The 12,316-nt window shown below is 43.8% G+C and overlaps 1 protein-coding gene across 1 annotated transcript in view; it reads left to right on the top strand.

Moving 5' to 3' along the window:
- Nucleotides 1-3,225: 3,225 nt before the first annotated feature.
- Nucleotides 3,226-12,316, top strand: part of LOC146194411 (uncharacterized) — a 28,095-nt gene continuing 19,004 nt past the window's right edge. Inside the window, exon 1 of the mRNA XM_084597403.1 lies at nucleotides 3,226-3,709. Within this exon, the coding sequence (XP_084453529.1) occupies nucleotides 3,691-3,709 (19 nt within the window). The 5' untranslated portion in view covers nucleotides 3,226-3,690. The remainder of the gene's footprint in view (nucleotides 3,710-12,316) is intronic.

Genomic DNA, 12,316 nt, shown 5'->3' with positions numbered 1-12,316 from the left:
TTGATAAACATAAGAAGCAAATACATCTCAAAAATTAATATAATCTCCGATCATAACAATGACTGGTTTACCGTCGGAAACAGTAAAAAACGCCTATATCGATCAGCAAAGTCATCCAACAGCCGTGCTACGTAGTACCGATATCAACAGTCTGCAAAAACATATTGAAAGCGTATCGGCGGCAAAGGATAAATTCTTTTCAATCGACCTACATGGAATCTTGCAATCTGCTGCTGATAACAATGCTGCAGATAACCAGCGCATGCGTAGATAGTCTCTCTTTCCTTCTTCCCCTCCTTTCTTTCCTTCTCTATATATTTCCGAGCCGGAAATAAAGCGTGGTCTTTTCGCTCTGCAAATCTGCCTGGTTTTCATCGCGTAGCTGCCGGCCTTTGGCCGGTAGATCGCAACACAATCAAACCCCAACATTTTCTAGCGTATTCTATCCCCTAGGTCTCGGCCAAACCAAATAGCCGTCATGGGAACTGATTGTGAACCAGTGGAACCAGAACAGTGTGCCACCGTCTTCAACCGTTATTTCGTCTCGATTTTCACCTCCGTACACAAATGTATGACCCAGCCTTCATCAGAGTCACCACCAGTCATGATGCCTTAGATACAGATTAATGCAAACGGTATCAGTAACCTCATTGATTTTCTAAAATTGTCTTCATCAGCAGGATCTCACCATATCAATAGCAAACTACTAAAAAACACATCCGAAACCTCGTCACAGATATTACAATTAATCCTCACCCAGTTGTTACAATCGGAAGAAATACCGGACAATTGGAAATTCACTCAAATCGTTCGTCTTTAAAACAGGTGACCGCAAATCAGCATCTAATTTGTCCTATCCAAACTTATCGAGCACATTATATCCACAACTTTAATGGCACACCTCGAATCTAACGACTTCTTTTATCCTCAACAGCATGGTTTTAGAAATCATCCCTCATGTGAAATACAGCTTGCTGAGTTCATACACGACTTACTAGAACCCATGGACAATAACCTCCAAATAGATGCTCTATTGCTCGATTACTCCAAAGTATTTGATCGCGTTCCCCACAGTCATTTACATCAGAAGCTCTCATCACTAGGAATTCCCGCCAACCTAATCCACTGGATTGAAAATTTTCTTTCAGAACGCAAGCAGTTCCCTTCCGCAGATGATAACCACTCACCTCTCACGAATGTAACATCGGGAGTCCCACAAGGCGCCAGACTGTCACCGCTACTATTCCTAATTTAAATCAATGATCTCCCTTGTAATATAAAATCAGAATTACATCTTTTTGCGGATAACTGCGTCATATACAGAGAAATCAGGGAGACCAACGACTCATGTTTGCTTCAATTTGATCTTAACACACTCGTCTATTGGTGTAACAAGTTCCACCTTCCCTTGAACACCGGCAAGTGCAAATCCATGACTTTCACGAGAAAACACACTGTGAATCCGCATCAGTATAGTATTAGCTCACTTGTCACTACCCCTGTATTATCCTACAGATATCTTGGCCTCCACCTAACACCATGACTATCATGAGTAACCCACATTCAAAACATTTGCGCTGAATCCTCACGCACGCTTGGTTACCTGCGACGCAACTTGAAGGCCGCATCCTCGGAAATAAAAGAAATAGCCTATACAACTTTCATTCGCCCCAAACTCGAATATGCGTTATCCGTTTGGCACCCACAACAAATGTATCTCGCCACCGGCTTTGAAGCCTTAGAGAATAGCGCCATCCGATTTATAACATCATCAACATCATCCTCAGCCTGACTATACCCACTGTAGGGTGAAGGCCTCTCTCATATCCCTCCAATTAACCCAGTCCTGTGCGAGCTGCATCTACTTTACCCTTGCGAACTTCTTATTCTCATCCGCCCACCTAATTTTCTGCCGCTTCCTGCTACGCTTTCCTTCACTTGCAATCCATGCAGTTTGTGGCCCTAAGCGACCATCTTGCTATTGAAAAATAAAAACAAAACGCTATCACAGCACTGAAACAGTCCATCGCCATTCCATCGCTCATATCACACTGCATCATATCTCGCCTCTGTGTCCTACATCCCGCACGAGACACGCAAAACTACAACCCCCCCCCCCCCCCCTACAGGACGTCTAGCCGTCTAAACCATAATCATAGCATTGCACGTATCCACTATCGCACCTTAGCACTAAATTCTTCATTTTTTCCTGACGCAGTAGTACTGAGGAATGCCCTGCTAAACACCATCGAATCATTCACTGATCGCAAATTATTCAGGGTAAAACTAAACGACCATCTTTTGTCAAAGCATCGATGGTGACATCAATAGAATTGTGGGCGCAGAGGGGGGGGGCTGCGCTTACCTTGTCTTGACTTTTTTACGGGTGTTAGTATTTCTGCTTACATTACCATCGATACCGTACCAACCGGCTCAAGTTCAACCAGTTTCGTGAAAGCGTTTTTTTGTTCGTGCTATCACGTAGATTTGTATAACCTTTTCGGCGTCATTTACTTACGATATATTACTATTTTTGTTTTTCATATGTTTCGTTCAACCAATGCATTCCGTATCTAGTTTCTGTTTTCTTGTCGTTTCAATGCTTCCCTGTTCTTGTTTGCATTGTATATTGAGTTTGTTCCCCCCTTATGTAATGCCCTCGGGTCTTAAGGAGAAAATAAATGAAATGAAAACCTCTGCTTCGTCCCAGGATCTTGGCAAACCGTGTTTCATGCCCTTTATAAAAGCTAGCTCCTTTTCTCATCCTTCCGTGCTCGTTGCCTTGCCAACGACACCTCCTAATTGAATCCTGTATTCTCTCTTTGCCTAGGTCGAAAAAAGAAAGCCTCGCAACATTCCATACGACAGCCAAGCTGACCAACGCGTTCGCAAGGGCGTGGGAGCAAAGCTTGAACTCGATGCCAGGACTACGCCAACGGCTGCTGCGGCGTCGCTGCGACGTAGATACACTCGGCGCGCGAAGCGTAAACAGGACACAGTGCGGCAACGTTGAATGTGACACGTCTCGGCATTTTGCGCCGCGGTTGTTCGTATACACAGTAGCAGGTTACGCGAAACCTTCTCGCTGCCGAACAGCAGCAGCGAACGTAACAGTGGCGTTCGAGGCTGCCCCTTGTACCATAGCATGCGGAGACCTCCGGCTACAAAGGCAACCACGATGAATTCCCACGGGTACGGCTGGATACAAACCGGCCAATGGCTGACGCCGTTTACGGACCACTGCGACATCGCGATTCTGGTCTCAGTGTGTCATCCTCAACTACTCGTACACGATAACTGATGGAGAAAGCTGAAGGGTGGCGCTGGTATCGGCATAACCATGCTTAACCCTTTACACGTCTGTAATGAACCAAAAAAACACGTTTGAGGACATGATGCAACTTTTTCGATTCATACACCAATATCGCTTCAATGAACCAAGAAGATCTGAGTGAGAGTGCTAAGACCAGTGAATTGTCCCAACCGGGGATTAGACTGCAGCGCCCTCATAGCAGCTCTCCTACAACGCTTCGGCGGTGGACGTTACCCCCAAGGCAGTGCTTGTGGTTGACGTACTGGCTGTTTGCCCACAGTTGAGCTACGCGCCAGGCAGCCGCGGCTACTTGATCCTAGAGCGAAGCTTCGGTGCCCACGCCGTCGACTCTACTACGCCCATCCGCAGTGCTCGTCATGGAGGCTCCCGGCCAAGGTAAATACCCTGTTTGCCCAAGTTGCGGATATTTTGTCTGCATGTGCGAAAACAGCAAAAATGTCTGTGTCGTCTGCGCGCGCGCTAGTTATTGTGCACGTGCTGCTCTTTACCGATGACCGATACATGTGGCAGAATGTGTATTTACGCACGAATGCGTGCGGCCATAGCGCGTGCTGTTTGCGTTCAAGGTCCCGTTACTCTCCGACACAAACACAGTTGGCAATGCATAACAGAGTTCAATGCAAAACAGCTTCATGGCTGAAACGATGACTTCGGCATATAACGAAATATGGCGCATAAATCCTTAGTCACGTGCCTCTTGCGGCAGCGCGCTGCTGCAGCGCGCTGCCGACATCGCGGTCAATTCATCCAAAGGTGCACTGTTCTATGGCTTCGAGTGTAACACGATTTAAAAAATAAAGTTGAACAAACTTTCTTAATGTATATCTCGTCTCATTATTGCGCTTAGGGCATTTGGAGCTTACCATTCCCTGCGATTTGGACACGCATCTGTCACTTCGGTTTCTCTGTTAGTGCTTCGGCTGCTTATTTTTTCCGGTTTGGTATGGTCTACACATCAAAAGCTGCGGGTCTCGATGACTGCGACAACTACTGCGCGAGCCTGCTTAAGCTTGCTTACAACCGCGCACTTCTGGGCACCTGAAAAATTTGAGAAAATGTCGTCAAGGTTCCTGCGAACATCTGCCCTATTATTTTTTTTTTCTTGCTAGGCGCCATCTACTTTATACCTGCAAGCACGCCACGCTACGAGCACAGGAAAATTGTACTTGTGTATCCACAAAATGTCGGCAACACCCACTACGTCATGTACACCTTCGGTGAAAGGATTGAAGCTCTAGACACCTGCAGGGTGATGAGAGCCCTCCTCGTTATCTTTTCTTCTAAGACCTGTTGGACTCCCAAATTTCTGAAGAAAAAAAATCGTAATGCGGCTCACGATCAAACCATGTGACCAGAAACTGATAGCTGGTAGGGTGAATTGTAGAAATATAGGAGAGGCCTTCGCACTGTAGTGGGTATAGTCTGGTTGATGATGATGATGATGATGAACTAGTAGAAATAAAAAAGGACGAGAATACGTACAGAACTGACCGTCTTTGCTGGTAGTGATTACACCACTCCTTGTTGGAGTTGCTTATCATTACCTAATGGCAGCTGGCCATCAGCTACTGCGCGAAAGTTGACTCGTTTAAAGTCCCCGGAGGGACAGAAGCATTTCGACGCAAGTAGTGCATGATCTCCCGCACGTAGGTATGCGGACACGGGCGACCGAGTATGGAAGATCATGTCTTGTGATTTGTCTGCCCAGATCGGCATCATCATCGGTATCACCTTTTGATAACCCGTAAAGATGCATTCGGCACAAAAGGGACTAGGCATGTGTAAGGGAGGAATATCGGATTGCAGAGCAGCATAGTTGCAGAAAAAGCGCGAGAAGAAATGGATAATGCACTCTTTAAATGGTCGTTTAACAACTGTCTGAATGTGGAGTGCAATATCGATTGGTTACCTTTTCCTAATCATGCAGGGGTTACCTTTACTCTAAACTGAGTTATCATAGCCTAGAAAAGGTGGGCAACATTTAGGATGCAGGTACTGCCTCAATTTCCAGGTCATCAAAAGAACACTGAGCGGTAACGTCCGCGTAACAAACTCTCGGGCTAGCTTGCAGAGCACTGCAGTTAACATTATCCGCTGATTATGGAGTTTCGATAATGTCACTAATTTGAACGTAACGACGGGAAAGATGTTCTATTTCCAAATTGTACTTTCAGTGCAACACTCCCGTCTTTTGGTGACGAACAGGTGTTAACATATCTGCATAATTGTATACAGGATTCCTGTGCAGCTATAGACCTTTTCGAAATTGGCCAAAGGGCGATGCTGTATTGGAGACTGGGCTGTGCTCATAGCACAGGAAAAAGCTGCGGATTCTCCCCTCGCGCCTGCTTCACAGCCCAGTCAAACCGGTTTCTCCCAGGGTCATGAAAAGGTCTACACAGCTGCACAGGATCGCAAGTAATCTCGTCTACGGTACCAACTATCGCAGCAAACCGGCACCAGCTTGTATGGAATATTCTGACATCTTACCTTTCCACAAGCAACTTATCTTTGATAAATACCACAAGAATTTCTTTGCAGCCTTTAAAGTAAAGAATTTTAAAGCCCGTTCTCTCAGTCAGTCGGAAAAATATGTCGTACTCCGCATTTTCAGTAACTATGGGCGAAAAACCCATATTTATTATTATCCTTACTGCTTTAATAAAATGCGACAAGAGTCGTCCATTAACGAAATAAAACAACTAAATATGTTTCTTCGATTGTAGTTTGATGACAATATTGACTGATCCAATATTCTTTGCCATGTACTTTATGTTTTTATCTCTTCTGTGAAACTGCGCAAGGCTGAAGATTTTTGTTGTGTAGCACATTTTTTATTCTTGGTTTGTTCGTGTAAGACAAGCAAGTTTAGTGTCTGAATTTCATTTGTGTTTTCTCTTTCCATGTTCTACTTTTCGCTGTTGACCCCCGCTGCCCAGCTTCGCACACAAGCTATAGCGCTTAAGCGGGCTGGAGCATGTATTTTGTCAACTGAGGATAATAAAAAAATTATTATTATTTTTGTTATTTATAGATGGTGCACGATCTAAAGGCTTGCTAAAAAAACGATAGGGTGGCAGCATAGGCAATTCTTTTGCCCAGTTTTCTACGCCCCGCATGACTTAAGTCTGATTTATCCTCAAAATAAAGACGACTGGCTTCAACGGAGGAAGTTTCAGGACGCATCAACAATCTACTAGTGCCGAATCGTGTGGTACCAGGTCAGATCGCAGAGGCCCCTGTCACTGCGCCATCAACAGGAGGCCTCTTACAATCAGTCGGCGCTGCGTCTGCGGTTCAGGGAAAAAAACTGCCGAGTATTAAAAGGCCCATCTACCACCACAACCGATCGTGACTAGCCACCAAGGCAAAGCTTCTGTTGCACGAATAGCGGTTTTTTCTAAGCGCTTACGCCGCATTGAAGACTCTGGCGACACAGGTTAAACTACAGCCTAACGGAAAAACACGCACAAGGAAGACAAACAACGTTGTTTTCAAAAAATAAACACAGCGTGAAGAAAGGACACAGGAAGAACACACATACAAGATGGAACTGGCGCTGGCTACCAACTTTATTGCATGTACAGCCGAAGCCCGTTTTATAGCTGCCACAAAGACCACGTGGGTGCAATCACCTACTGCAGTTAGAGTGAACACTTTCGTAACTGGTTTGCTTATCAAATTGGATATTGACATGATGCCGTACGCACTGCAACATGGAAGATACAATCAAAGCACACCAGAGTAAAATGTTTGCAAGCGAAGCTGCACTCAAACATACACCCAGAGGTGCATACAATATCAGATAGGCGACAAGGCACGATGTGAATGAAACTGCATCTGTCCCCAAAATCAGGACCAACAAAACACAATAGAGACGGATGACAAAAATTATTTAAAAAATAAAAAACAATTGGTGCTTGTAATGAGTCTAAAACAACATTTTGAGGCAAAAGGCTAGTCAATTGCTAAAAATCTTAAAAAGCAAAGACAGCATCATTGTCATTGTCAGCCAGTCAAATGCTAAAAAAAAAGAAAAAAAACGTTAACCAACGCCAAAACATTAACACGGCTAAACAGTTAAATGACAAAAATTATTTAAAAAATAAAAAACAATTGGTGCTTGTAGTGAGTCTAAAACAACATTTTCAGGCAAAAGGCTAGTCAATTGCTAAAAATCTTAAAAAGCAAAGACAGCATCATTGTCATTGTCAGCCAGTCAAATGCTAAAAAAAAAAGAAAAAAAACGTTAACCAACGCCAAAACATCAACACGGCTAAACAGCTAAAACCATTAACAGACAAAAAAAAAGAAAAACGGGTGACATAAAAAACACATATTACCTAACCGTGCCTCCAATGCACCACAAGAAACCTACACAAACAGGAACAATTAAATAACATAGACAGACACATGCAAACAAAAATGCCATACACGTACACTGAAATGCTTAACTGAGTTAAAATGTAGGATCCTAGCACTCCCCAAGAACGTCCCTTCTTTCTCCTGAAGTTAAACTGAAGGGGCGCTGATGCACGCGTCCGCAGCCTTTTGAATGAAAAAACCTTCAATCACCTCTCTTTTTATTTTGCTTCTTGCGGTCGCGAGAAATTTTGTATCGGATAACAAAGGCCGACATTGATGGTGGGTTTGACTGCAGTGCTGTGCCATGTGGCTCCCAGTCCTATCTTTTACGTTTAGGGCGTGTTCTACAGCTCTTTCGTTAAAACATCGCCCCGTCTGACCAATCTAGACTTTGCCGCACGTTAGTGGAATCTGGTGTACCACTCCTAGCCGGCATTCGGTCTACTGCGTCACATGCTTTACGTCACAACTCGCCCTTCTCTGTCGGTTCACCATCGGGACTATCCCAACTTATTATGGGCAGAAAACACAACATTCACACCGCACCTTCCCACTACCCTCTTGATATTATGTGACAGTTTACGTATGTATGGAACAACTGCCACAGGTTTCTTTTCCTTAGGCTGTAGACGTATTGCACTTTGCTTAACCTTCTGTAAAAAGCGCTTCGCACAATCCTGAAATAAGAGATGGCGAATAGCCAGTCGAGTGAAGTCTTAATCTGGCGATTAAGGCTAGACTCAGCCAAGCGCTCGCAACTCTTAGTGAGGGCAGCCCGAAGCGAACCGGCGACAACTGCCCGCTTAACTAGCTTAGAATGCGCGCTGTCATAAGGCAGCAAGGCTTTCTTCGATCTCACATTGTATAACCAGCCAGCATGGGCGCCATTAAACACAAGCAAAAGATCGAGAAACTGTATGCGGTTTTCGTTTGGTATTTGCCACGTGAAGCTAAGACCATCTTGAACAGGTTTTAAATACCTTAACGTCACAGACTGTTTGAAACATAGCGCTGGCCGCGGAACTGTCTATAACAACTACGTAATCATTCACATAACGATATATCTTTATAATGCGCTTATCATTTAGGCCTTCTTGAACGTCCTTATCCATGGCTGTCAAAAAAATATCTGAGAGCACTGGAGCGACAGATGAACCAATGCAGATCCCTGACTTTTGTAACCGCAACTCTTTATTGTATCATGACACAACCGTGGAATGGAAGTAGAACTCCAGAATGTCTAAAATCCTATCCTGGCTTATTCCGCTAGGGTTCTCTACGTTCTGGAAGGCCCCATCGACTTCCAGAACTCTACCGGAATAAGCCAGGATAGATTTTTAGAGCTTCTGGAGTTCTATCTCCATTCCACGGTTGTGTCATGATACAACAAAAAGTTGCTGGTTGATGGATCCAATTAATTAACTAATCATCCTATTGATAATTATTTTGTTTAGCATCCTTACACCATCTTTTTTCGATTACAACCAAGCGTTTAGTCCTAACTCTTACAAGGAGGACACAAGTCTGTACACACGTTTTGTAAACACGACATTGCTGACATAGCCTAGAAATGCATTCCCAATGATAATATCAACCTTGGGAGTGAGCCTCAACCCAAGGGCTGAAGTACAACCGTTCCGTATATCAGGTCGTCGCTGCGACCAGGAAATGGCGATCCATTTCAGTATCTCCTCCCTAAATTTTTCCATTAATGCTTGAAAAGAAGCAGTAGAAGGCCTTCCTAAAATCTGAAGAAAAAAAACTGTCTGTTTTCCCATTTTTATTGACCTCAGATACACTCGAGATAGACCTCAATCAGCTGTGTAGTACAGAACAGTCCTTTAATAAAACCGTATTGATTTTCAATAATATTGTGCGTTGTAATAAATATTACATTACTATACTCTGAAGACATATGCCCATGATTTTTTTACGTCGTCTCGACTTCTCTTATGAGTCGTAACTACCTGCCCCATTTTCAGTCATCGAGTAGCACGGCAATAGAAAGCAACGTTGCAGAAAGTGACTTGGAGTTTATCAGATAAAAGTAAGGTGCGACTAGCCAGGCACAAAGTTTTAATATGTGAGAAGAATTGCCACCTGGACCGTTTTTTAACAATGATTCGATACCGCTGACGTTGACTTGCTCGGCTGGCATAGCTCAGCGCACGCACACACACACACACACACACACACACACACACACACACACACACACACACACACACACACAAGCGCGCGCGCGCCCAGTCGTGGTGGGGCAGTGGTTAGGGCGCACGACTACTGCGCCCAAATATGCGGGATCGAATCCCGGCCGCGGCGGCAGGGATTCGATTCGGCGGCACGCACGGACGCATACACAAATACACGCATGCACACGCACGCACGCACACACACACACACACACACACACACACACACACACACACACACACACACACACACACACACACACACACACACACACACACACACACACACACGCGCGCGCGCGCGCGCGCACGCACGCACGCACAACTTTTCAAAGCTCATTTTAAGCAAAAGCTCCCAATGAAAAAATAAATTAAGTTGCCTCACCTACATCATCCGATAATTGAGACCTTATTGTTGCAACTAATTTCCTTCATTCGAGTACAGACAGACGCACATTCATTCACGTATTTAATAAAAAGGTTTTCGGTTTTTTTCATATTGTCGCTGAGTAACCTGAAGTTAGTCGTTTTTTGAACTATGTATTTTTATTTTGTATTCATAGGTTACTTCGACTAACCTGTTGAACTGATGACTACTTTACGCTCTTTTAAATGTTAGGTATATACTATTCTTCTTTTCATCATAAGTCTCAAATATTAGACGTCATTTATTCATTTTTGCACTTTTTTAGCCTTGTTAAGGCAGTATTAGACACACAGTTTTCCGTCATTTCTATCACTTTTCTTCTAAACGGGGACCACAGTTGTAAAACGTCTGAAGTTTCGCGAATACAATCCAAACGAGACAAATGAATGAACAACTCCCGAGAAATTGCCCAACAACACATTTAAATAAACATACACCTTCTCAGATTGGCGTGTCTTGGTTGGTTAATTTTATCGCGCCCTTTATGCCAGCCACGACAGCGAGATGACCACTTGTATACCGGGGATACGCGACGCAGGATCTGCAACATTGTGTCATTTACAAAGAAACGGACCTAAAATGTTATTGCGTGCAGACGAACTCCCTTACTCAATGAATCCGAATGTGCCAACACTGTTTTTATATTCCAAATTTTTGCGACAGCCGATCATTGTTGTACAGGTTCGATTAGACCATTTAAAGCCCGGTTGGTTACAACCGTCCGAAATAATTATCTGATCCCATATTCTCGGGACAATCTCGCGCAACGTAGTTTCATCAGAGTTTAGTGAGGGATAATTTAAATGCTCCTGAAATAAATAAGGATTTACCAGTAAGGGTGATTTTGCTCCTCACTGAATTATTCACCGTACCCAATATCTATAACAAAGTTAACCGTAAAGAGGAATGAACTAACTAGAAAACCCCTCCACTCATTCATGCGATATCATTACGATAAGCGGCGAAGTGCTTACGAAACACCTCGCTATCAACGATGGATGGAATCAGCTACACGTCTGTTCCAAACACAACCTCAGCCTTACAAGAATCAATGAGGCTCGCGAATTCGTCTACTTCGTTACCAATACTTTTACAGTTTACAAGAAGGGCTATCAGAGTGTATTCGGCAGGGGCCATCCTACTAACAGGGTTCCACTTCCCTAAGAGTGTAACAACTTCCTGCTTTTCTTTCTTCGAGGTGAAGGCTCTACCATCCACAATGTCGAAACTTAGTTTCACTTTGCATTTGCTGCCCGTTATCTGTACTTTCGCATATTTATAAAATCGTTTCCGGATATCTCGTGTTTGGGGTGCATAATCTTCATCCGCTTTGCCGTCGAATCCCCTGAATTGTATAGCGTTTTTACGGGCATCATATGTTTCTTGTCGGATGATAAGCTGTAGCCACAATCGGACGTTACAACTTGTGTCGACCGACGCGAAGTACTTTCGCACTCTCTTCAGTTATGTTCCTAGACACGTCTGACTGCAGGCTCCCAACTCCCTTTTTTGTCCTTCTTGAATGTGTTTCGATGCTCCTTAGATTAATACCTAACAGCACTGAGAATATTGGGTTGGAAATTGTATTTGGATTTTATATTTATATTTCATAGAGAGTGAAATGCGTAATAGAGGAGGAATCCGACACCTATAGCAGTGAAAATTGCGTATTGGCGAATCAAATAAAATGTAAGGAAAACAGCCGGGGGAAAAATAAAGAGCACTTCGGGCGATGGTTACATATTGTTCCGATGATTTGGGTGCATCCGCTACGTTGAACCTGTAGCGCAATCGCACAGCACAGCACACATGATTCGCACAGCACAGGATTCGACACATGAGTGACCGACATTTGGAAGCCATATCAGAGCTCCAGAAAAGTATACACAGAAAGCCTAAATACATGATAGACTTCCAACAAATCCATGAAACTAAAAAAAAAAAAAACAAAAAAAAACCTTAGTTAACTGTGTTTTTATTTTGTCTTGCTTTTTTTTT

Source organism: Amblyomma maculatum, chromosome 3 (assembly GCF_055883805.1).
Source record: "Amblyomma maculatum isolate TAMU_Amacu chromosome 3, ASM5588380v1, whole genome shotgun sequence".
Classification (NCBI taxonomy): Eukaryota; Metazoa; Arthropoda; class Arachnida; order Ixodida; family Ixodidae; genus Amblyomma; species Amblyomma maculatum.
This window is presented reverse-complemented; position numbering and strand designations above follow the sequence as displayed.